Below are 22979 nucleotides of genomic sequence, written 5' to 3'. Positions count from 1 at the left end.
TCACCCTCCTTGGGATACACAGCGAAAATGGCAGTCCCCTATGATAAGGCTGAAGAGGAACCTGGCTGAGCTCCTTGCTGGAGACAGATGCAGGGAAGCTGTGCACGTGTCTTGTAAACACACTAGTTTCTGCCCTGGAGAACAGGAAGGGGTAGTGTACTGGCAGTGGACTCTATGCATAGGAGGTGGTTCTCAGTTGGATTTTAAAAAATGAGCAGGGGGTATAATGACCCTCACTGCTGCTGGAAATATCACCTGGGGTCAAGTGTGGTGGTTCCTATAATTTGCTCCAACCCACTGTGCAGAACGGGGCAGGGGACATATCCCATCCACGCCTACCTGACCTGTTTACACTAAAAGCTTCTTCAAGAAAGCTTAGATGATTTAATATAGTTTCCCACATCCAGCCTAAAGTTCTAGAAGTCTGGTTTTTCTATAAGTGCCACACTGATTGATATTTCACAATTTAAATAGCTGGTTATACGTACTTAAAAGAGTTTTAAAACACATGTAAAAATGTTTTTCCCTGGGCTTGGGTGGATGGGTACGTGTGCTGGGGAGAGGCAGGGCAATATTCCCCCAGGCCGTGCTGCTGTTTCCCAACAAACAAAGCAGGAAGTGGTCAGCAATGTGGGGACGCATCTGGATTTCTGGCTTTGCCCTCCGAGCATTATGCGTAGCTCCCCTCTTGGGACCAGTTCTGTTCTCGGGTACCTCTGGGCTAGGGAGGGGTGGAGACACTTGTGCTTACCAGAGTCGTGTTTTAACACTTCGTCTTTTATCATCCGGAATCCATCCCCACCCTTGGCAAGGAAGTTCGGGAGGATCACCTTGTACACCTCATCCATTCTGAGGGGCTCGTAACTGGGCACGCGACACTGGGTGCAAAGGACCTCTAATTTGACCACTCTTTCCCCGGGGTTTCGGGAAAGATCGTACACCACGTGAATTCCTAGAAAAGAAATGAGCCTGTATGTTTTCACTGGATCCAAAGGGAAATTTCTGTTTTCTAGGAAAGGGCCAAATCTGGAATTGGGGCACTGGGCTTAGTTTTCATTTAGTTTGAGCTTGAGTGAAATTTCAGCAAGAGAGCTGAGGTGACATTGCAGCTACCCTATCTGGTTAGGTTTGTCCTTGAGTCCTTCTGGGAGGTCTGAGAACCCCCGGGAGGAAAACTGGCTCTGGCCCAGAGTGGGCGAGAGGTGACTCTGCAGGGAGAAAACAGACCTTTTTAAAATCCTGAGTTAATTGGTCCAGCAACTCGGTTCAGTGGCTCTGGAAAATGAGGAACAGATGACAGGCACAGAACCTTGCACCATCTTGATGACTAAGAGACGTTAATAATTTGGGCTTGGGTGACTTTCACAAAACATACGACTACCCAGCACTGTGCTGGGGCACCAGAGCCCCGGTGTTCCCTCCACTCTGTCCTGGAAAACGCAGAATATCTGGGCTACCCCACAGGCAGCAGCCTGGACCCCACCACACTCTGCAGCCCCTCGATCCCAGCAGCGGAGTGCCCTGCAGAGGGAAGACTTCACAAAGCAATCACAGCCCTCAGGTGCGGCCTGCTATCTACAGGCTGGAAACTCAGGCCAGAATGTGGAGTCAGAGTCAAACAAGATTATTCATATTAATTTAAAGTTGAATTCATTGGACTGTGGACTTAATTATTGACGAAAGCATTTCAGAAGTCCATGACAATTTGGGAAGCATTTGTTTTCCTTCCGTTTTCACTGCAATCCATGAGATAAGCAGGCCCATTTTCTCACCGTGCTCCTAGAGGCTGAGGGCTTGCCCCAGGTCCCGCTGGAACCAGAGCCAAGTTCCTATGTCTTGTCCAGACTGCCCCGCCCAGAAATCATCCTTGTTAATACGTATTGGACACTGCATTCCTTTGAACTTCTGTATGGTTCCAGGCACTCACAGAAAAAACAGACCAAAAAAACCACTTTTCTGTTTTTTTACGAATATTGAATGTTGAAGCAACTAAGATTTTAATAGAAACTAGACCTCAAGGCAGCTGACCTGCTTAGAGTTTGGGGGGCCAGCTCCTGCCGAGACCATCCAATGTCCAAATCAGACTTGGCAAATGGTGCTCATTTTCGGGGCCTTGGGGCTTTGACCCCGACCTACTCCAGTGGTCTGGCCATTCAAAGACTATGCGTTGGTATTGGGTGTGTGAAAACCCAAACAGGCCTGACCAAGAGGTTCTGGTAAGGGGGGAGCTAAGCCAACCAGCAGGAAAGCCCACCCCACCTTGCAAGGTGACTTACCGCCCACCTGCAGGAACTCCCCTGTGGACTGGCCGTAGCGGTACACGCTGTGCTCGAAGGCCTTCTTCAGGGTGGAGCCTTTTAATTGGACCAGGTCAAAGGTGCCTCCAAAGGGCAACACAGCAGCCAGGTTCTCCCAGGTAATTGTGCCTGTGGGTAGTCACAGAGGAGGCGAGGAGGAAAACAGCTGGAGAACTAGCACACCCCATGGCCAGTGTCCTTTAGGACTGGCGGAGCAGGTTAAGGAGACACGGGGCACAGGGAGGCTCTGAGGACAGCACAGCTGCGTCTAAGTGTTCCTGACACTTAGGGGGAGGATGGAATCAAGGGGCCTCTGGCCGTGCCCTCCACCACTGAGGCTGACACTTTTTGACACCGTTATAAGGGAAGACTACAACAATGTCTTGAATATCTGTCTGGTTGGTTTGTTTTACCATGTGCTATAATCCTGGATACCTGTAAATGCACTAGAGGAACTTACCCAGCTCTTTTTTCCCCAGCACCTAAGATGGGCAATTTTTTTTTTTTTTTGGCCTTGCCGCATGGCATGTGGGCTCTTAGTTCCTCGACCAGGGATGGAACCCGTGCCCCCTGCAGGGGAAGCGCAAAGTCCTAACCACTGGACCGCCAGGGACGTCCCAAGATGGGCAATTTTGTCCTCCTCTTTCCAGATATCCAGGGGGAGGCCATCACTATTTTGCATACATCAGCCACCATTTGCGTTTTGCTGTGTGAATCAGAAGTTGAGCTAAACCTTGGTGCCAGTAAGGCTGGCGGCTCCCTCTGTGAGCAAATGCATCCAAGAACACACAAGCCTGTGTGCGCCCTTCAGGTGGGGCACTGACTCGAATGGCCGAAGGGCCTGGCACGGTGGGGGGGGGTCTTGGGGGACTGGTCAGACAGCACGCTGAGCTGAGGCCGGGGGCCGGGAGCCGGGAGCATACCGTTGTTCCGCTCGTCAATGGGTGACCGGATGCTGCCTCCGTTTAAAATGCACATGGACACATGGTTCCAGGACATCTCATCCGGGTGTCTCAGGTTGTTGTTAATCTGCAACAGCAGCATGAATTTACACTCGTTATTCTGGGTCCTCCTCCTTAGGGTCAGTGCCCGGAACTTGGTTAGCTGCACCGAGCAAATAAAGCTGCTGTTGCCCTGCTCCTGTGTGTGCCCAGAGCTTTCTCAAGTGTAATTCATCAGAACTAGTCTCATGCCCTGAGAAGCAAACCTCAGACACTGTGACCAGTCCCAGGTCAGACTCTTGAGTAGCCAGTAGCTCTGAGCCCCTCTCCTAAGACCCCTGCAACCCGCCAGGCCAGGGGCCCTTAGCAAAGCCAGCACTTGAAGTAGGAGAAAGGGGCTTCTGTGCAGACTGACCCACAGGGCTGCTCCCCCCGGGGCTCCTCCAGGGCAGGACCCACATTTGCTCCTAAGGGTGGAGCCCAGAAGCCTTTCAACTCCAGACCTCAGGCCACAAAGGACCCTGGCATCCATGTCTAGGTCCCCAGCCAGTTCCCAAGTTGGCAATTTTGGATACAAGAGAGAGACGGGGGAGCCCCTGAAACGGGGGAGAGTCAGTTTCATTCTTCCTTTTCTTTTACAAAACATATGTTTAGTTACAAGAAATAAAACGAATTACATTCTCATTTGAAAACATATGATGGTGGAAGAGGTGAGGGAGACACAGGGCCACAGGGCGGCTGAGGGCAGCACAGCTGCAGTGTTCCTGATGCTTAGCGGGAGAAGGGGCTCATTCTCTCTTTGTTAGGTAAGCCCTGCTAGAGCCTGGGGTGTTTCCTTCCAGACCTGCCTCTGCACATTCACAGCTCTGGCTTCTCGTTAGCTGCTTGTCTCGCACTGACCGTGCGATGCTGAGCTTCCAGCACTTGTCCCACCTTGGAAAGCGTGAGTGTCGTCATTTACTTGGCAGACACTTATTGAGTGTGGCTGCATCCCAGGTACCGGGCACCCGGCACCGAGCTGAGCCCAGACAAAGGAACGGCCTCCTGGGTGCCCCTGGGCGTGGTGAGTCTCAGCTGGAGACCTCGGCTGGGCACGGCGGCCCTCCCGGGGGGGCTGCCCGCAGACAGGTGGACAGAGGGGTGTTTTTGGTGTGGGAACTTGCTCTGGGACTTATTATTCTTGTGATAACGGCCTTGCTTGTGAAGGTGGTTCACACAAGGCCGAGTTCTCTGGGGTCAAGAGGACAGATCAGTGAAACACACTCTGGCCTAGATAGGCCCAGGCAGATGCATTTAATTCTATGTCTACTTCTTGGGAGGAGCAGAGTTTGTGGATTCAGGTCATCTTACCAAAGGAAAGCAACATCCAATATTCAGACACCTAAGACGAGCACCTTGAAATAAAGGCTTCTGTCCTTTTTTTTTGGGCGGCACTGCGCAGCATGCAGAACTCACCTGAACAGGGATCGAACCTGCACCCCCTGCAGCGGAAGCATGGAATCTTAACCACTGGACCGCCAGGGAAGTCCAAGGCTGCCGTTCTTGTAAAGCAATAAAGGGATGGCCCACTGGTCTGGTTCGGGCACCTTCCCAAGGTACTCAGTGTGATTACACGCCAAGCTTTTGTCTGGGGACTAATTTCTAAAAGTCCTCAATTCAGTAACTGTCAGGTTGTCCGTCCTTGCATCCTCCCCCACTAGGCACGGGCCCTGCTCTCCTGTGGACCACTCACCACAGCATCACAAATCAGGTTGCCCATGTTGCATTCTCGAAAGCGGCATGACTGAGTGGTACCATCCAGATAGACAATTGTTTTCCCCAGTTCCTGGGTCGAGTAATTATCTAATTTTGTCCTCCATTTGTTAATGTCTGCTTTTATGCTCGGATCTAGAAGAAAACAAACAAATCAGCCTGCAGTTAAAGCCTAAATGTTGGAGAAAGGCTCAAACGTCATTCAGCTCACCTGGCGTGAGTACACAGTTCTTTACCGTATTTGTGTACATTTTGATTTTGACTGGGAAATTTCCTTAGGAACCTCTATTCCGTTTCCTGGGAGTAAGACCCAGCTTGGATCTTAAAGACGTGCCAAGTAAATCAGCATCAACTCGTCACATCTGAATGAGTGTCTGCTGGCTCAACGGGGAGGGCATTAGTGGTGGGGAGACAATGAGAGGCCCAAGGGCAGGTATAAAGGGTTGAGACGTCCGGCTACAGGGTCCCGGCCCCTCCCTCTGGCTGTCGGGAGCTCTGGCTCTCCAGGGCCCCTGGTCACCTGTCCTTCCCTGTCTGATCACGGTAAGCAGGAAAGGGCAGGCGAGAGAGAAGCACAGGAGGATGTTCATGTACACTGTACGAAATGCATGACATGAAATGTCTTTTCGTTTTGATTCCCAGATCAAAAAGTAAGAAAGACACACACGCATTTGATGACCTGAAGCCCATGGAGACTGGGCTGCTTGCCCAGGTACACTGCTCCCTTTGCCCCAACAATCAGCTCTCCTCTGGACATGGGCCGAGAGTGGCTCTCCTGCGCCAGGGTGAAGCTGGAAGGGACACGAGAGGCAGCGACAGTGTCTGATGCTGAGAGGGCTTGGAGGAGCACGTGGGACTTTTGCAATTCGTGTGTGTTTTAAATCTCCTTATCCACGAAGAGGGTAGAGTAAACTCAAGGGAGAAAGAAGCTCGGGTCTTCAAAAACATTGTCCTGAAACATTAACCAAAAAATAAAAAGGAAAAAAAAAAAGAAAAAAAAAAATCCAGCCACCAGATCTTTGCATTGGTGGATCCCTGCCCTGAATTTCACGTACCTTCCAGAATGCTGCTGTTGAGAAGGATGGGATTTCCATGTGAAGTGACGACGTTTCCTTTTTCATCAAACTCGACCTTCAGATAGCCTAGGTATTTGCCAAAAGCATAGGCCTGGACCACGGGAACCTGCCGTCCGTCATCGGACGTGACTATGAATGGGTACTGCCCCGCCGGCACCTCTTTGGAAGGTGGAGTGCCTGCAATGAAAGATCCAAAGTTAATCAAGTGGGCCCTTGTTCACGGACGGCCGGGAGCCTGCAGGCTGCCGGCCAGGTGACTGCGAATTCTGAACTGACGATTTGCCAGCTGCTGCTCTACACAGCTGGTCTTTCAGAGCCCAGCTCGGGCATCTGCCCCTGTTTCCGAATGCCCTTTTGGCATGTGAATCTTTCCATTCTCAACTCAGCAGTGGTTGCTAAGCTCTTGCTAAGTCCTGGGCACCGTGCCCGGTGCTACGTGGCATACAAAGATGCGACACTGCTAAGACAGTCCCGCCTCCATCCTGACCCTGGCTCCAGTCTCACCGGCCCAGTGAAGCAGCCAAGCCACTTCACCTCACCGTGCTTCAGTTTCCCCATCTGTAAAATGGGCATAATAACGGGTGATTGCTGCCATCCCGGGCTTGGCAGTGCCAATTTCAAAGCCCTCGGGCGGCAGACTCTTGTGTCTACTGAGTCCTCCCTGGTGGCGGAGTCCTTCTGTGTGTGGGGAACATGTCGGAGTCCCCGGTTTGGTGCTCCGGCGCTGTCGGGCCTCTGTGACGTGCAGAGGGGTGCTCTGGGCGAGAGTGGGGCGGGGGGACGGCGGGTGCACAGGCAGGCTGTGAACGGTGCCGACTCCTGAGGTCCAGTGTCTCACGGTGACCTCTAGAAAGGGTCCGTTCTTCACTGGGCCCAGAAAACCCCATACAATCATGCAAATCAAGCGGTTCAAATCTTCGTGTTCACTGTAAGGACACTCATGAAACTGCCCAGGCCAAAAGCCACCAAGTATCTGAAGGATGTCACTTTACAGAAGCAATGTGTACCATTCCATCATTCCAACGGTGGAGTTGGTAGGTGCGCCCAGGCCAAACAGTGGGGCCGGACGCAGGGTCGGTGGCCTCCAAAAGGTGCTGAATTGTTACTGCACACGCTCAAAAATGCAGAGTAATGCTGAGCTTAAAGGCTTAGATGTAGATTCTCTGGTCATGGAGCATGTTCAAGTGAACAACGCCCCCAAGATGCAATGCAGGATTTACAGAGCTTGTGGTCGGATCAACACAAGCTCTCCCTGCCACATTGAGATGATCCTTCGTGAAAAAGAACAGACTGTTACTAACCCAGAAGAGGAGGTTGCACAGAACAAAAAGATACCCCAGAAAAAACTGAAGAAACAAAAACTTATTACCCGGGAATAAATGTTGCAAAAAAAAAAAAAAAAAAGCAAATAAAAGTAAAAGAAAAAAAAAGGCAAAATAACAATTCCTATTTCACAGGAATCTTGAGAGGATTAAACATTTAAACTCTCTTGCTGGGACTTCCCTCGTGGTCCAGTGGCTAAGACTCCGTGCTCCCAATGCAGAGGGCCCGGGTTTGATCCCTGGTCAAGGAACTAGATCCCACGTGCGACAACTAAGTGTTCGCATGTCACAACTGAAGATCCTGTATGCCGCAACTAAGACCCGGCACAGCCAAATTAAAACAAAACAAAACAAAACCCTCTTGCAGACTGCCTGGCACATAATACTCAATAAATGTGTATTTCTTTCCCCCATGAGGGAATGGCAACCTCTAGAAACGCTAGACACACACTCCAGAGCTTAGACTCTTTAGTGGAAGATCAGCAGAAATGACAAGAAATTAACACAACATTGTAAATCAACTATACTCAATAAAAAATAGAAATGACAAAAGGCCATCCTTAGGTTTTTTTTTTTTTTCATCCTTAGGTTTTGTTGCTCAGTTCTGTGTCCCCTCGGGTGCCTTGAGGAAGAGCCGCATTCACCGGGGTGGCCGACTGGCACACAGACCTCCCGCCCCAGCCAGACCACAGACCTGCCAGGTTCTGCTGAGTTCTGTCTCAAAGGGGAGCCCTGGGGAGAGCCTGGGAGCCACTTATCTCAAAGGGGAGCCAGAGGCTGAGTCCCATCCCAGCACGGTCTCCCGGACACACGCCGTGTGAGGGTGGGAGCCCGGCACTCAGAACATGAGCCCTGGGCTCTGATCACCTGGCACGTTTCAGTTCTGCAACTGCACCCCTCCTATGGGTGCCCTGTACTTCCCATCTCACCTCCGGCGAGAGCGGGATCTCATCTGGGCTGTTCTGAGTCAGAGACTATAGAACAGATACCCTTGACCCACTACTATTTCTATCACCTCCCTCTGCACACCCACTACCAGCGCTTCCTATTAGATGTTCACTGAGAGGCCGGAGAACTTCAGTTTGTGTTGGTTCCTCATTGGACCAGTTATGAGAGTCAGCCAGGAGCCAGCCCCGGGCTAGATCTCACTTAATCCTCCAGGAATCCCACGAGGCAGCTCCTATTATTATCCCCACACTGTAGACCAGAAGACCAGTTGTCACAGGCATGCGTCCATGGTCACGCAGCTGGTATGTGAAGGAGGGCGGGTTGAAAAGCAGGGCTGTGAGACACCGGAGCTTATGTTCTCTCCACTGCCCAACACAGCCTACGACGTGCTGTTCTCAGAGAGCCTGCAAGAGCTGGTTTCCAAAGGGCACTCACCAAAGCAGGTGCAAGCCCAGTGGCTGCACCTTTGTGCCCCAAGCTGTGTCTGGGCTTCCCTTTTCACTGAAGACATTAGGCTGTACACCTGGGTTTATGAAAAACCCAATCCTGCCTTGCGCCTGAGCCAAAAGCAGCCCCTTTAGCTCAGTAACCACAGAGCAGAAGTGCTGCAAATACCAACATTTCACCAGCAGGAAATATTCATAGCTGTGGCCAATCTTAATTTCCCATTGTCTTGCTTCCTCTGGATAAAGAAGAAAGCCTTGGAATTTTATTTCTACAAAAGCACGGACTTGAGATCCAGTGCAGGCCGTGTCCCATCTCCATTTGCACAGGCTTACGGGTGGCCGGCAGATGGTGGCGGTGACTGCCATAGATGGTCTGATGCATTGAAGAGTAGCATTCCGTTTTGTGGTGGTCCTTGGACAGACTTGGAGCCTGGCCTTTACTTCAGGGGACGGGGATGTGGCAGTCCCCTCACCTCAGCTGGGCACGGTTAGGGAAGGTGGCTCCTCCTCTGAGCCCAGAGAAGCCTGGCAACGTGCAGTTCCCATTATATCCACAAGGTGGCGCACAACACCTCGTCCAGGCCCTACATCTGTTTCAGAAAGGGGTCTGGCAGATTCCTGGAAACCCAAGAGAAGGGCAAGCCTGACTTCTTTAGCCTTTATTTTTTCTGCCTTCCATAAATATATCTGAGTTTAAACAGAACGTAAAAATTCGGAATCGAACTATGGGGTCAGATGCCTCATCAGATCAGCTTGCTCTTTACAAACAGGAGCCACCAACCCCAGCTCCTCCTGTAGCACAGGGGACTTTCTCCGGCGCTGAACAAAAGATGTGTCATCTTCATCTCGGATGGACTTAATCGGAGTCAAGGAGGACGTTTCCCACGTGGCTGAGACAATAACCAGTCTAGTTTGGCTCCAGTCTGCGTTCCCCACAGCTGGGCCCTCTCTGCTTCCTGTGCACTTGGCAACCCCAGAAAACCACTGGCAGGGAAAGCAATCCAGGGCTTCAGAGTTCCCACAGCACTCTATTCAGCCACAGAGGCTCACGCCCCAGATCGTCTCTCCATACACAGAGCCACATATCTGTCTTTAGAAACGCAGCCTGTCCTCTTGGCAGGGGGAAAACCGTTTACCAGAACTCTATTCCAGCCTTTTGGCAAATCCGTCCTCTTGGAAGCAAGCCTTGGAGGAGCCAGGAGCTGTGGGCTGACATTTAGAGCCGGTAACAGGGTATCCCCTAGAACAGTGAGGGTGTCTGAGGGAACGGAACAGCAGCCCCTCAGGAATGCGGGCGTTCCCAGCGCAGGCCCGGGCAAGCGCCTGCCCAGCTGATATGGAGCAGGGCCCTGTGGGACTCCTGGGCACAAGACTCCTTGCTCGGCACCTGGCAACCAAACGCTGTACTTTCCTTCACTACAACCTGGTGTCAGTGGACTGGCTTTTCTGCATGGCGGGTGAGCAGACCCACGTTCGCTTGGATAGCAACACTACAGTTTTTGACGTGAGCATCATAGCCTATCAGACCCACATGATGTGGCCCAGCTTCATCTAGACCCTCCACCCTGCACTTCAGCAATCTTAGTTTCTCCCATTCCTAGACCACGCCCGCCTCCACAGTCAAGAATATAGAGTAAGACCTGGAACCGGAGGCCCACAGGCAAATTATTTACATCTTTTTGTTTCAGTTTATTCATCTGTAAAAGGAGAAAATAACAATACCTGCCTTAGAGGTTGTTTCGAGAATGAAAGAAGTTAAGCGGCACATGAAGCCTGACTCAGGTAAACGCCCAATAAAGGTTAGAGATAATTATTTCCCAAGTTACCATCATCTCTAATGATTCCCCAGACGCGATCAGGCGCTCCTATACCTGCTCTCCCAGCACCGTGGACTTCTTCCTTCACAGCATGCTTTGTAATTACATATGACTGATTTCTCTGCATATTTAAAAAAAAATCTGATGGGCATCAGGATCCCTTTCAAGCCAGTAAGTTCCATGCGGGCAGAGGCTGCTGTGTCTCTGGGGCTGGCCCAGCACATAGTAGGTAGTCAATAAATGTTGAACGACTGATTTTAAGGGGTTTAGCTAACAGATTTCCAGAGATCAGACGAGATTTACATGCCCTTCCTGTGGAGGAATCCATATGTCAAGGGGAGTCATGCCCCATCCCCCAACTCCCCTCCGTTCAATTTCCTCAACTGATGAGCTGGGTGGGGCTCATGAAGCCAAACTTGTCGAGAGAATGGGTTTTGGCGCCAGCTCCCTTTTAATCTTGTTTCACAACCTCGGGAGAGACTTTTAACTCCTGGGACCTAAATTTATTTCCTGTATTTGTAAAACAAGAGATTTGATGGTGTCTGACACCAAAAGTGGTTTAATTTTTTTTTTTTTAAAGTTATGAGCATCTTTCACATGCAAGAAGTCTTGTGGCGTTGCAAGCCATGAAGTAGGCTGGGCAAGATGCCCTCCCCCCCCCCCCCCCCCCCGGGCAGTCAGGCCAGCTGCTGTCAAAAGGTGTTCCGCAGCCAGAGGGGTGAGTCCCTGTCTCCTCAGCCATCTCTGTACCCGACCCTGATACACAGGCTGTCATGTCTCCTCCAGGGAACTCAAGGGGCCACTGACATTCTCCATATTGGGACTGTGTCCCTCTGTTTTGTACATGCTTCGATAGACTGCCCACATTCTGGCTCTTGGACATTCAGTGATGACCGGAAGGTCTAACAGTGATGATGTATCTTCAAGTGGTACCCAGAGTGGGCACAAACTCTCATGAAGTCCAATCGGCTTGTCTGCCTGTACCCAGTTCTGACTGGCTGGGGTAAATAAGAGACCCCGGCAGGGTGGGAATGGGTTCACACACATTCACTCACTCAACAAACACCTCCAAGCTCCAACAAGTGCCCAGTGTGTGGGACTCCACTGTCCCGTGGAGCCAGGCCTGAGGGCTTCGCTTCATCTCTGTGAGGCCTGGAGAGGCCACTCACTGGGGAAAGAGCAGGGGATGCAGTGATACCCCCGCTGTCCACCACCCTCTTTTCTTCACGGAGGATCTAAGCCAGGGTGACTATCCTTCCAGACACCAGACTTCCCATTCGCTTTTTACATTATAGAACAGGGTTTTATATAAAAATTAAAAACAAAGTCATAACAATGCAGCCATCCCCTGGTTCTATCACTATGGCCTGTTAAAATGCAAAGTCCAAAGGAACGGGCTGGAGAGAGAGAGACTGATTTTCATGTTAACATACTTTGTAGTTCCATTTGAAATTAAAAAGGAGGTCCACAGGGCCATGAATTGATGTAAATAAACCTGACATTTTTTTTTTACGGAACATCAGCATTTAGCTGGACAGGGCATTCCAGAGTGGTTCTGTACCCTGGGAAACGCTAGGTGTTTGTATTCAGTGAGGGTCTGAACTGCTGATTTCCACAAAGCATTAGCTTCGGCCACAGTGGCGGGCAGTGGAGCACACGACGCACAATTCAAACGGGCTCATCTCAGAACCTGGAGGACTTCCGGTGGGGAAGCCCGAAGCTCTGCTTCCGCAACATGACAGACGATTTGGAAATTTCCTTACACGTGAGACGTCAAAACTGACAACTGTATGAGTTTCTAGGTTTGGGGGAAATTAATAAACTGAGGACAAGAGATCTGAGTGAGGCACAGCCAGGCTGCTTGGGACAAAGCACCGCACTCCCGGTTTCTTATCTTTTAAAGGTAAGAAGATACATTTGGTCATTTGTGTATTTAGCTCAGATTCTCAAATTGAGTATATGCCTCTCCTTTTAAAAAAATTTAACACACATATTTATAAGAGTTCAAGTTGTGAAAGTAACCAGGTCAGGCCCAAGATGGAGCCACTCATGCTAAGATTCCTATCAGCAAACCAGAACTCCACTGCGCTTCTCCGTGGCTCTCCCAGAACAGGCAGGCCCGGCGCTCCCAGCCCCGCAGGCCCGTGCTGCACAGGCTCCAAGACCTCCCTGCGCTCCACAGAAGGGAAGTTAACCGTCAGCAATGCCCAGGGCAACTTCCTTGTTTCTGCTCCCTTTGGTCTCTAAGACCCTATGGCCTCCTATAGCTCTTCTGAGCCCCCTTTTCTCTGCCACATGGGATGCTGCTCCGCCCATGAATTGCCAAATAAAAGCCTACTGATCAGTAAATTGTCTGGAAAATTTTCTTTTCATAAACTTTAGGATTAATGGTTCAGTTTCTAGGGTTTAGAGAGGTTAAAAAATTTTTCTTTTTTATCAAAGTAAAACTAGCATGACATATTTGGCAAATGGAGAAGAAAAATTTAATTGCAGTCCCACCCCGCCATGGCAATAACCAATATAATTTCTGGGAATTAAAAAATATATATAGGTATGAAGAGAACAGACTTGTGGTGGCCAAGGGGGAGGGAGGGTGTGTGAGGGAAGGATTGGGAGTTTGGGATTAGCAGATGCAAACTAGTATATATAGAATGGATAAGCAACAAGGTCCTACTGTAGAGCACAGGGAACTATATTCAATATCTTGTGATACACCAAAATGGAAAAGAATGTAAATATATGTATAACTGAACCACTTTGCTGTACAGCAGAAATTAACACAACATTGTAAATCAAGTATACTTCAATTAAAAAAATATATGTAGGGCTTCCCTAGTGGCACAGTAGTTAAGAATCTGCCTGCTGATGCAGGGGACACGGGTTCAAGCCCTGGTCCGGGAAGATCCCACATGCCGCGGAGCAACTAAGCCCGTGTGCCACAACTACTGAGCCTGCGCTCTAGAGCCCGTGAGCCACAACTACTGAGCCCACATGCCACAGCTACTGAAGCCCGAGCGCCTAGAGCCCGTGCTCTGCAACGAGAAGCCACCGCAATGAGAAGCCTGTGCACCGCAACGAAGAGTAGCCCCCGCTCGCTGCAACTAAAGAAAGCTCGCGCACAGCAACAAAGACCCAACGCAGCCAAAAATAAATAAACAAAAACAAACAAATAAATAATAAATAAAATACGTATGCACGGATAGCAAAGAGGGGGAAATGGGTGGCAGAATCCATTCTAGGGAAAAAACCATTTTCTGTCTAGTAAACACCTGTGAGAGGACCAGGGTCCGCCAGGCTTCCCTAATGACGGTCTTGGGTCCTCATTCCTCTCCTCCTCCCCAGGGGGAGGTGAGGCAGACCTGCCTGGAAGGACGGGTCCCCGACAATGATGGGGATGGTGGAGCAGGGGTGCACACAAAGACCTTAATTTTTTGCATAAAAATAGTGGGAGAAAACTTGAGTTTCAGGGGTAGCCTTGGATCAAGGGGTTGAGGACAGGAGTAACAAGAGGAGAACCGGAATGGGAGGAGGGCGGGCTGCAGAAGAAAGCCAGAAAGCCAGCCAGTGAGGCACGCCCTGGGGCGGCAGAGACTTGGAAGGAAGAGTCATCCCAGGCTGCACAGCGGTGGGTCCCCTGCTGTGCGTAGCCGACTTGGAAGGAAGCTGCCTCATGTGGATGGAATTCAGGGACATCAAGAAGAAAGGGCACTCTTCCATATTTGGGTCTCTCCTGCACGGACAAGAAGAATGGTTTGAAAGAGGCAAGAACAGGGGGGACACAAGTAAGAATCAGGACCTAGGGGATCAGGAAAAATAGAGGCTCCCCAAGGAATGATCAGATTTTGGGGGGAGGGGGTGAGAAGAGCTCCAGTGTTTCCCGAGTTTTGTAGGATAAAGAATCTTTTTATTTATTCAAGAGAGGAATGACCTCATAAATTAGTTTGGAGTTGTGTCAAGTGACTACAGTCTGGGTAATAAATGTTTGTATAGTTGTAAAAGAAAAAACATAGTTGGGGCTTCCCCGGTTGGCACAGTGGTTCAGAGTCCGCCTGCCGATGCAGGGGACACGGGTTCGTGCCCCGGTCCGGGAGGGTCCCGCGAGCCATGGCCACTGAGCCTGTGCGTCCGGAGCCTGTGCTCCGCAACAGGAGAGGCCACAACGGTGAGAGGCCCGCATGCGGCAAAAAAAAAAAAAAAAAAATGTATCTTCCTCTTTTTCATTTAAAATGAAATTGTATACATTTTCCCATGTTGCAGAATATTGGAGAACTGACATATTTTTCTTGGACCCACTATGTTCTGTTCCTATACCACCTCATTTAATCCCTACGACATTCTCTGAGGTAGTCGTATCACTGTAGCGGTTTTTTAAAATAAAAAGCTGAAGCTCAGAGTGGTTAAGTAACATGTCTGAGGTCGGACAGCCAGTAGTGACCAACCCCGGGGGGAGACTGTGGCCGTCGGAGTCCAAAGCCCTGTCCATGACCCCGTGCTGCTTGTCACAGTGAGGCTGGAAAAAGGAGGTCCTTCTTGAAGACCATCAAGGGGCAAACTTAGGGCAACACGAATGGCAGCCCCGGGAAGAGATCTGCCCTGTGGCAGGAGCAGGCGTTGGATTTCACAATATGCAGTCAGTCATCAGCTTGCCTGACAACTCAACCCTGCCAAAGGATGTGACCCTGTTTTACAGATCATTTGGGGTTTGGCTCACCCTGCTTCGCCCTGGAAAGCGGTTTCATGAGACGTAACTAAAACCGATCAGTGTTATGTGGCTGCAAAAATCGTTAAGCAGAAGGCTCTGGCTTTGCTCCATGAAGGAAGCTGCTGCTGTGCTGGCCTATGGCTGGAAGCTGACCGAGGGGTCCTGAGTAGCGACCCCTGGGACAAGTGAGTCCCGGTACCACCAAGGACATCATCTTTGAAGTTACCGGCCACACCTCTGTCCTCTGGCTCATTCTCCCGGCTCACTCAATACACCCACACATCAGCAATCCTACAGATGCCCAAAGGAAGCAGTTCTTTGTTGGAGAGTGTTTCCCTGTCCTGTGGATGTAGTAAATAATAAGACCACTTTCTTGTTCTAAAAGACAAGATTATCTCAACTACAAGAGTGAAAATCAATGGCGAGATGAACAATGATTGCAAACCACAACCAAGGCTTTTGTCCTCGCTCGCTTATTCTAACAAAGCAGGGACGGCTCCGCCCCTGCACTCGGAGTACCCGGCCGCTGGCTGCCGTGGGTAGAACAAATGCTAAGGTTTCCTGGTTTTGTTTATACTTAAACTGTGAACTCCATTTGTTTTGAGAACAAAATACGGTGGTTATTAAAATCATTTATGTTCTCTAAGTCAATGAAAAGGCTTGAATTTCATATTCAAGAAACGTGTGCCAAAATCCAGAAGCAATACAAATGAGGTACTTAATACAAAAAGCTGTTCAAATAAAGAAATCTTACTTAAAAAATAAATTTCTTTTTTTTTGGCCACGCCATGCGGCATGTGAGATCTCAGTTCCCTGACTAGGGATCAAACCCATGCCTCCAGCAGTGGAAGCAGGAAGCCCTAACCACTGGACCACCAGGGAAGTCCCAAAAGAGCTTACTTTTAAAGGAGCTACATCTGTCAGCATTCACTCAACAATCCTGGGCACCCGCCTTCTGGGTGTCAGCCAGAGACGTGGTGGTGAGTCTGTAATGGACGCTCCCAGGTTAAGGAGGAGAAGTGACACCTGCTGGGCTGGGAGGGGAGGAGGGTTCACCAGACCGAGGTTGCCGTGAGGCTGCAGGCCTCTTTGCAGAGGAATAAGGGTGAGAGAGCCTTAAAGAGAGGAGGGAGGTAGGCAGTGGGGCTGTGGGCATGCCGCAATTCAAGATGATGACCAGGTCTCAGCCTGTGGTCCCAGAAGTGAGGTTGCTGAAAAGGAGGCGACAGTCACGAGTTGATAGGATCAAGGGACTCTGAACTTGGGTACTGGCTCCACCATCCATATAGACACTCAGCCAGGATGCAGGCAGGAGCTGGAGTGCAGAGGAAGACAGGACGTTGGGTGCTAAATTCTTGGTGACACCGGGGAGGGGCTTAGGTGACAGTGATAACGGGGGGGAGACAGGGTAACCAGGAGGTGTGAGCCTCAAAGGAGCTGGAGGTATAAAGAAAATCACTGCAGTAACCTAAGGAAGTTAGAGAGTATTCTACCAAGAAATGTTTTACTTCCCCAAATTCCCGCAAGTAAGCAGTCAGGCTCTTGGCATGGATGCCTTTCTAGGGAGCAGGGTGTTTGAACAGAAGGGATCATAGATGTCACGCTTGTAACTCCTTAACTGTGCAGATGGAGGAAACGACGGACGTCTACACTCACCAAGGCCACAGCAAACTGATGGGCTTGCATGATCCAAAATCCAGTTAAAAAAGCGGGAGGCAAACAGAGCGACGGCGTCTCAGGAGCCCGTCTGCCTTCAAGGGTCACACGCAGAGGAGAGTCCCCTGGCACACCTGCCACATCTTCCAACCTGCACACACTTTAACTACTTTTTTGTCCAAAGGCAACAGCATGGACCAGTTCCTTAACTCTAGGATTTAAATCCTTTAGAAGTCTGCATTCGAGCCCTCATCCTCGCAGCTCTGACATTTTGCAAGCCTGGACGTGGAAGTCCTCTCCTCTTCATCCCAACGTGAGAATGGTCAGGCAATACCAGGGTTGTCTGGTCTGCATGTGCACGGTGGCTGTAATCCAGAGAACCTGCAGGGGCTTCACTATTTGGAGGGGAACCGTCCATGTGCTATTTTGGTCGTGCCCCACGTAAAGCTGAGGTTTTAAAAATATGGACTGGTGACAAGACAATGAATCTTATTTAACAGGTAGTCACCAGCATTTAAAAAAAATTAAATAACAGAATAGAAAATACCAGGTGCAATCCCGACACTTTGTGAAATTCCCTTTCAGGTGAGTGTGTTTGTGTGTGTTCGGTCCTGTGTGTGTGCTGAAATGGTTCTCGGCAAGATTTAAAATTCCAAAAGATGTATTATTTTAACCCTAATTTGATTAACTAATCATATTTAACTTTAAGCTAATTCCAAAGGCAATTCAGCGGAGGGTTGTTTCTTGTTGTTGCTTTGTTTGTTTTTCGAGGCTGGGAAAATTTATTTAAACAAGCAAATATGCCTCATCCTCTACTGTGTCCTGGAATCACCTTTCATTGTTAAGTTCATTCCTCACAATGATGAATGTCCAAATTGAATATTTTCATGAGAACAAGTTTAATCTTGGTAAGCAATCATGAAATGTGAGATAAATGACAAAGATGCTACAGGCAGTCTTTTCCAGAGACTGTAATTATCTACTGTAAGGTTTATGGATAAGCAAATTGTAATTTTTATCCTCACATCTTTCTTTCATCCAGTCATTCATCATTCACTAAATTCATCTCCTTCCCAAAAGGCACATTCTCTTTTGCAGGATTTCATTGGCGCATCGTCACTGACATTCTGAAGCGAAGCTAACAGGTTCAGAGAGGGTGACTACTCAAGGTCCTTCAGGAAACAGGAATAAGGACTTCTGACCCAGTACTGTGTTTCTTCCTTTCCTTTTTTTAAAAAAAATAATTTGTGTCTCTTTTTCTCATTGTAAAAGCGACATACATTCATCATTTGAAAACACTCAAAGGTGCTAAGAAGAAATTAAAAATTACCCATACTCTCTTCTTAGTGAGAACTTTTAACAGGTTTGGACATTTCTTACTGCTTTGGTTTTTTTTTTTTTTTTTTTTGTGGTATGCAGCCCTCTCACTGTTGCGGCCTCTCCCGTTGCGGAGCACAGGCTCCGGACCCGCAGGCTCAGCAGCCATGGCTCACGGGCCCAGCCGCTCCGCGGCATGTGGGATCTTCCCGGACCGGGGCACGAACCCACGTCCCCTGCATTGGCAGGCGGACTCTCAACCACTGCACCACCAGGGAAGCCCTGTTTGGGGTATTTTTAATTGCTGCTTTTATAAAAATAGGATTGCCTGAGATAGCTCACATAGAGACGGGCGAAGCAGCAAGCTCTCCAAGGGGAGGGTTGTTCCCCATCGAAGTCGTCCTTCCCAGAGCTGATAGAAGCCAGTTCCAGCAGGCTCTCCTGCTCGTCTTCCTTTTCTTGAAAATACTTTAAAGCCCCATGAAGCAGTGGTAGGGGCAGGGAGAGGGCATGGTGGGAAAGACTCACTGAGCCGGACCCAAAAGTTTTGCGACAGTATATGTTCAAATGGGAAAAAAAAGAGTTAGACTTTTCCTAACTAAAATTACCTGATACCAAGGGGGGGGAGAGAGAGAGAGAGAGAGAGAGAGAGAGAGAGAGAGAGAGAGAGAGAGAGAGAGAGACATGTGGAAGGAATGGAGGGAAGACGGGAAGGAAGGAAGAAAAGAGAGAGGGAAGGGAAAGAGGGAGAGGAGGAGGGAGGGATGGAGAGAGGGGAAGGGAGAGGAGGGGGGAAGAAATCGAGGGAGGAGAGAGTGCTTGCAAGAGCATGGGGGCCTGTGGCTTCTAGGGCACCACAGTCCTGGGATGCTGCAGGGTTAGGGCTTGAGCCCAGAGTTCCAGCTTCTGCCACCTGTGAACCTACCAATCAAGTCCTGTCACCTTGAGCTGTGAAGGCCTTATTTACATTATGTTGTTTATGCTTAAAATTTTTATATGCATGTTGCTTTTTGATGTACAATGACTTTTAGTTGGGCCTCAGTAACCTTTTATATATTTGAATGTGTATGTTATATATATTTATAATTTACATAAGTGAATGGAATTGACATACTCATGAAACCAATAAGTTACTCTTAGTAATGTCTCTTTGCATGGAGGCAACCAAGATGTCCATCAACAGATGAATGGATAAAGAAGATGTGGTACATATACACATTGGAATACTATTCAGCCATCAAAAAGGATGAAATAATGCCAATGGCAGCAACATGGATGGACCTAGAGATTATCATACTAAGTGAAGCAAGTCAGACAGAGAAACACAAATATCATATGATATCACTCATATGTGGAATCTAACTTAAAATGATATAAATGAACTTATTTACAAAACAGAAATAGACTCACAGACATGGAAAACAAACTTATGGTTACCAAAGAGGAAAGCAGGGGATGGACAAATTCGGAGTTTGGGATTAACATACACACTACTATGTATAAAACAGATAACCAACAAGGACCTACTGAATAGCACAGGGAACTCTACTCAATATCTTGTAATAACCTATAATGGAAAAGAATCTAAAAAAGAATGTACATATACATATGACTGAATCACTTTACTGTAAACCTGAAACTAACACAACATTGTAAATCAACCATATATTTCAATAAAATGTTTTAAAAAGTCTCTTTGAGTAAGATTTATACATGTTACCACTCAGTGTGCACCACCTGTGTACATTATTACATGTATATATTATACTATATATGTAACGTATATCATCTAGCTCTCCCGCTGCCATTACCTGTGTAAAGAAACGTGTTGGAATGTCCTCCCACCACTACGTCCACGCCCTTCACTTTCTGAGCGATGAGTTTATCCATTTCAAAACCAGAATGTCCCAGTGCAATAATTTTGTTCACATTTAGAGTTTGTAGCTTATCTACTTCCGGTTGCAATGCAGCGATTTCATCTTCGAATACTAAATTCGTTCCTAAGGAAGAAAATAAATATGGACATTTATTGACAACAATTTTTATTATATTGCTTATTATACAAGCAGACCAAATAAAAACACCTTAATCTCCTAAAGCTCTTAAATTACTAAGACCAAAACTTATGTATAAATTCAGTATAAAATCTCTACAAAGCCAATACAAATTCACAGCAATACGCTCAGTTGCATTCGCTTAATGCTGCACCGGTTTAAGGTTGTGGATGATATTATGTTACTCAAATTCCAACAGTGAGGAGGCTTCAGATTTGGAATCTCTCTATTTTTTTACATCTATTTGTATATTTAGACTTCCATCAGGCCAGTGCTGAGCGTGGCTGAGCACACAAGCATGATGGGTTGTACCTATGCCAAGTCACTATGCTGCACACCTTAAACCCATACAGGTGCTGGATGTCAATCATATCTCAATAAAACTGAAAAAAAAAAAACAACCAGATTAGCTACTCTACAGCTTTGTTTGCAAGTTCAACATAATCAGTCCTCACACTTGAAACTCTGTCAGCAATTAGCCCTTGAATGCCAATTGTACGACACCGCTGACAACTCTGTCTTGTTCACTGGCTAAGGTCAGCATTAGAGCATCACGGAGCTCTGATTAGATGGCAGCGGGCGGGGGGTGTCCCATCCAAGGACTGCCGGCCCTGGGAGCATGCGCATCATTCCCTGGAGGCTCGCCCCGCACTCAGTGGGAGCGGAAGCTTGACCGCTGGTGCAGCTGGTGAGTATGGGTGTGACTCCCCAGCTGGGCGCTCTGTGTGTCGCAGGCATGTGCTACCCCTGTGGCCAAACCCCAGCGCGGCCTGAGGGCTTATGGCTCTGACTGGCACACAGGTGACCGCAAACACAGACACGCTGCCCTGAAGTCACATCCAGCCGCCTGTGACTCGGGATCCTCTAGAGGATCCAGATTCCCTTATGCAAATATCTCAGAACCATCTCTCAAATGAGAATGCCGAAACATGAATCAGTCTCGTAACGATCTTTCGAAACCCAGGAGTCTGCCGTCTCCAGTGTGAAAAGTATTCAACTCTCTAAGGAGCTACAGGACTGTTAAACTCATCCCTTGTGATGCCGTGGGGTTTGGGGGGTCTCCGTGTGCTCCAGTGGGGAACTCTGGAGTCTCTCGAACCAGTCAAGCCAACACGTGCCAATGAGCACATAAAATAAACAGCATGGCTGACGGCAAAGCCGGGGGCATCACAAACGGACGGCCTGAAAACGAGTGGCTCACAGATGTGGGGTGGGACCCGCAGTGCTGTAACGCACAGGCACCATTTAAAAATCAAGAGGTGAGGTCTGCAGGGTAGAAATAGAGAAACAGACGTAGAGAACAAACGTAGGGACACCAAAGGGGGAAAGGGAGGGTGGGATGAATGGGGAGATTGGGATTGATATATATACACTAACATGCATAAAACAGATAACTCATGAGAACCTGCTGTATAGCACAGGGAACTCTACTTAATGCTCTGTGGTGACCTAAACGGGAAAAAGAGGGGATATATGTATACATAGAGCTGATTCATTTTGCTGTACAGCAGAAACTAACACAACATTGTAAAGCAACTATACTCCAATTAAAAAAGAAAAAGAAATCATCTATCCAATCCTACTTTACTTTTGAAAAGTAAATAAATATCGATTTTTTTCAAAAAAAAATCAAGAGGTGTAACAGCTTGGCCACCATTGTCTGCCATGAGGCCATCAAGAATAATAATATGCTTCTTGCCAGTCACCCCAAGAAGCTCAGGGCTCCCAGGTCACCCCCAGTGCCATGTCACCATCTCTGTGAGCTGCTCATGGAGTCTCTCCTTAAAACGACAAGGTGAGCTCACCCCTATGCCCCACTTGCCACCCCATCTCCTGCTTAATTTCTCTCTATATCTTTTATCACCTTCTGGCACCACACATTTTCCTCATTTATTTCTTCTCCCACTAAACGTGAAGCTCCAGTGGGCAGGGCTTTTTGGGGGGTCAGCATCTCTGATGCCTAGAACAGCGCCTGGCACAGAGGCAAGCTCTCAGGGGAATGAATGAAAGAATAACTGAAGAAATGTTTGCTGAGACTTTCAGACAACGCTACCGTCCTCTACTTCAGTGTGGCTGGCAAGAAGAAAGAAAAAAGTTGAGAGAAAGGCCTCTGAGGACAAAGGAATGTGTTCTCCTAACACATCAGAAACCTCACAGGATCGGTCATCTCACATACAGAAAGCGTGGGATATATTTCAGTATATCATGAGGGGAGTGAGAGGAAGTTCATTATCTAGCTAAAATAAATTAAACGTGCTAGAAATACAAATGATACTTGTGGGTCACCAGCACGGGAGGAATGAGGCTGGATTTGGGGTCAGAGGTCTGTAGGGGGAGCCGGGCTGCTGGGACTGTGGTCTTGGGAGAAGCGAGTGTCCTTCTCCACCCCTGCCCAGCTCCTGCCCTGGCCCCTGCATGGTGCAGCCTTTCTCTCTTGAGAGCTGCTGGAAAGAGCATGGCCCCTTCGGAGTCCCTGTCTGTTGTAACCTGGTAAAGAACTAAGATGGGGTGCTGTCAGAGTCCCAGACAGGGTGGTCTGAGCTCTGGAGCCCTTTGTCTCTCCACCACCCCACTCCCCTTCTATCTTTTTACCGGTGACTATTTAAAAAAATTTTTTTTGAAGTCTTTATTGATTTTGTTACCATACTGCT

General features: G+C 48.6%; 1 protein-coding gene across 1 annotated transcript in view; it reads right to left on the bottom strand.

Annotated features, from left to right (window-relative positions):
- Positions 1-22979, bottom strand: part of NT5E (5'-nucleotidase ecto) — a 44005-nt gene that overhangs the window by 3449 nt on the left and 17577 nt on the right. Inside the window, exons 3-8 of the mRNA XM_030859439.3 lie at positions 20086-20274; positions 6046-6243; positions 4971-5125; positions 3221-3326; positions 2277-2426; positions 752-952 (exon numbers count right to left, since the gene is read on the bottom strand). Of these exons, the coding sequence (XP_030715299.1) occupies positions 752-952; positions 2277-2426; positions 3221-3326; positions 4971-5125; positions 6046-6243; positions 20086-20274 (999 nt within the window). The remainder of the gene's footprint in view (positions 1-751; positions 953-2276; positions 2427-3220; positions 3327-4970; positions 5126-6045; positions 6244-20085; positions 20275-22979) is intronic.

This window comes from Globicephala melas, chromosome 14, assembly GCF_963455315.2.
Source record: "Globicephala melas chromosome 14, mGloMel1.2, whole genome shotgun sequence".
Classification (NCBI taxonomy): Eukaryota; Metazoa; Chordata; class Mammalia; order Artiodactyla; family Delphinidae; genus Globicephala; species Globicephala melas.
Note: the sequence above shows the minus strand (reverse complement) of the source record. Positions and strands in the feature narration are given on the sequence as shown.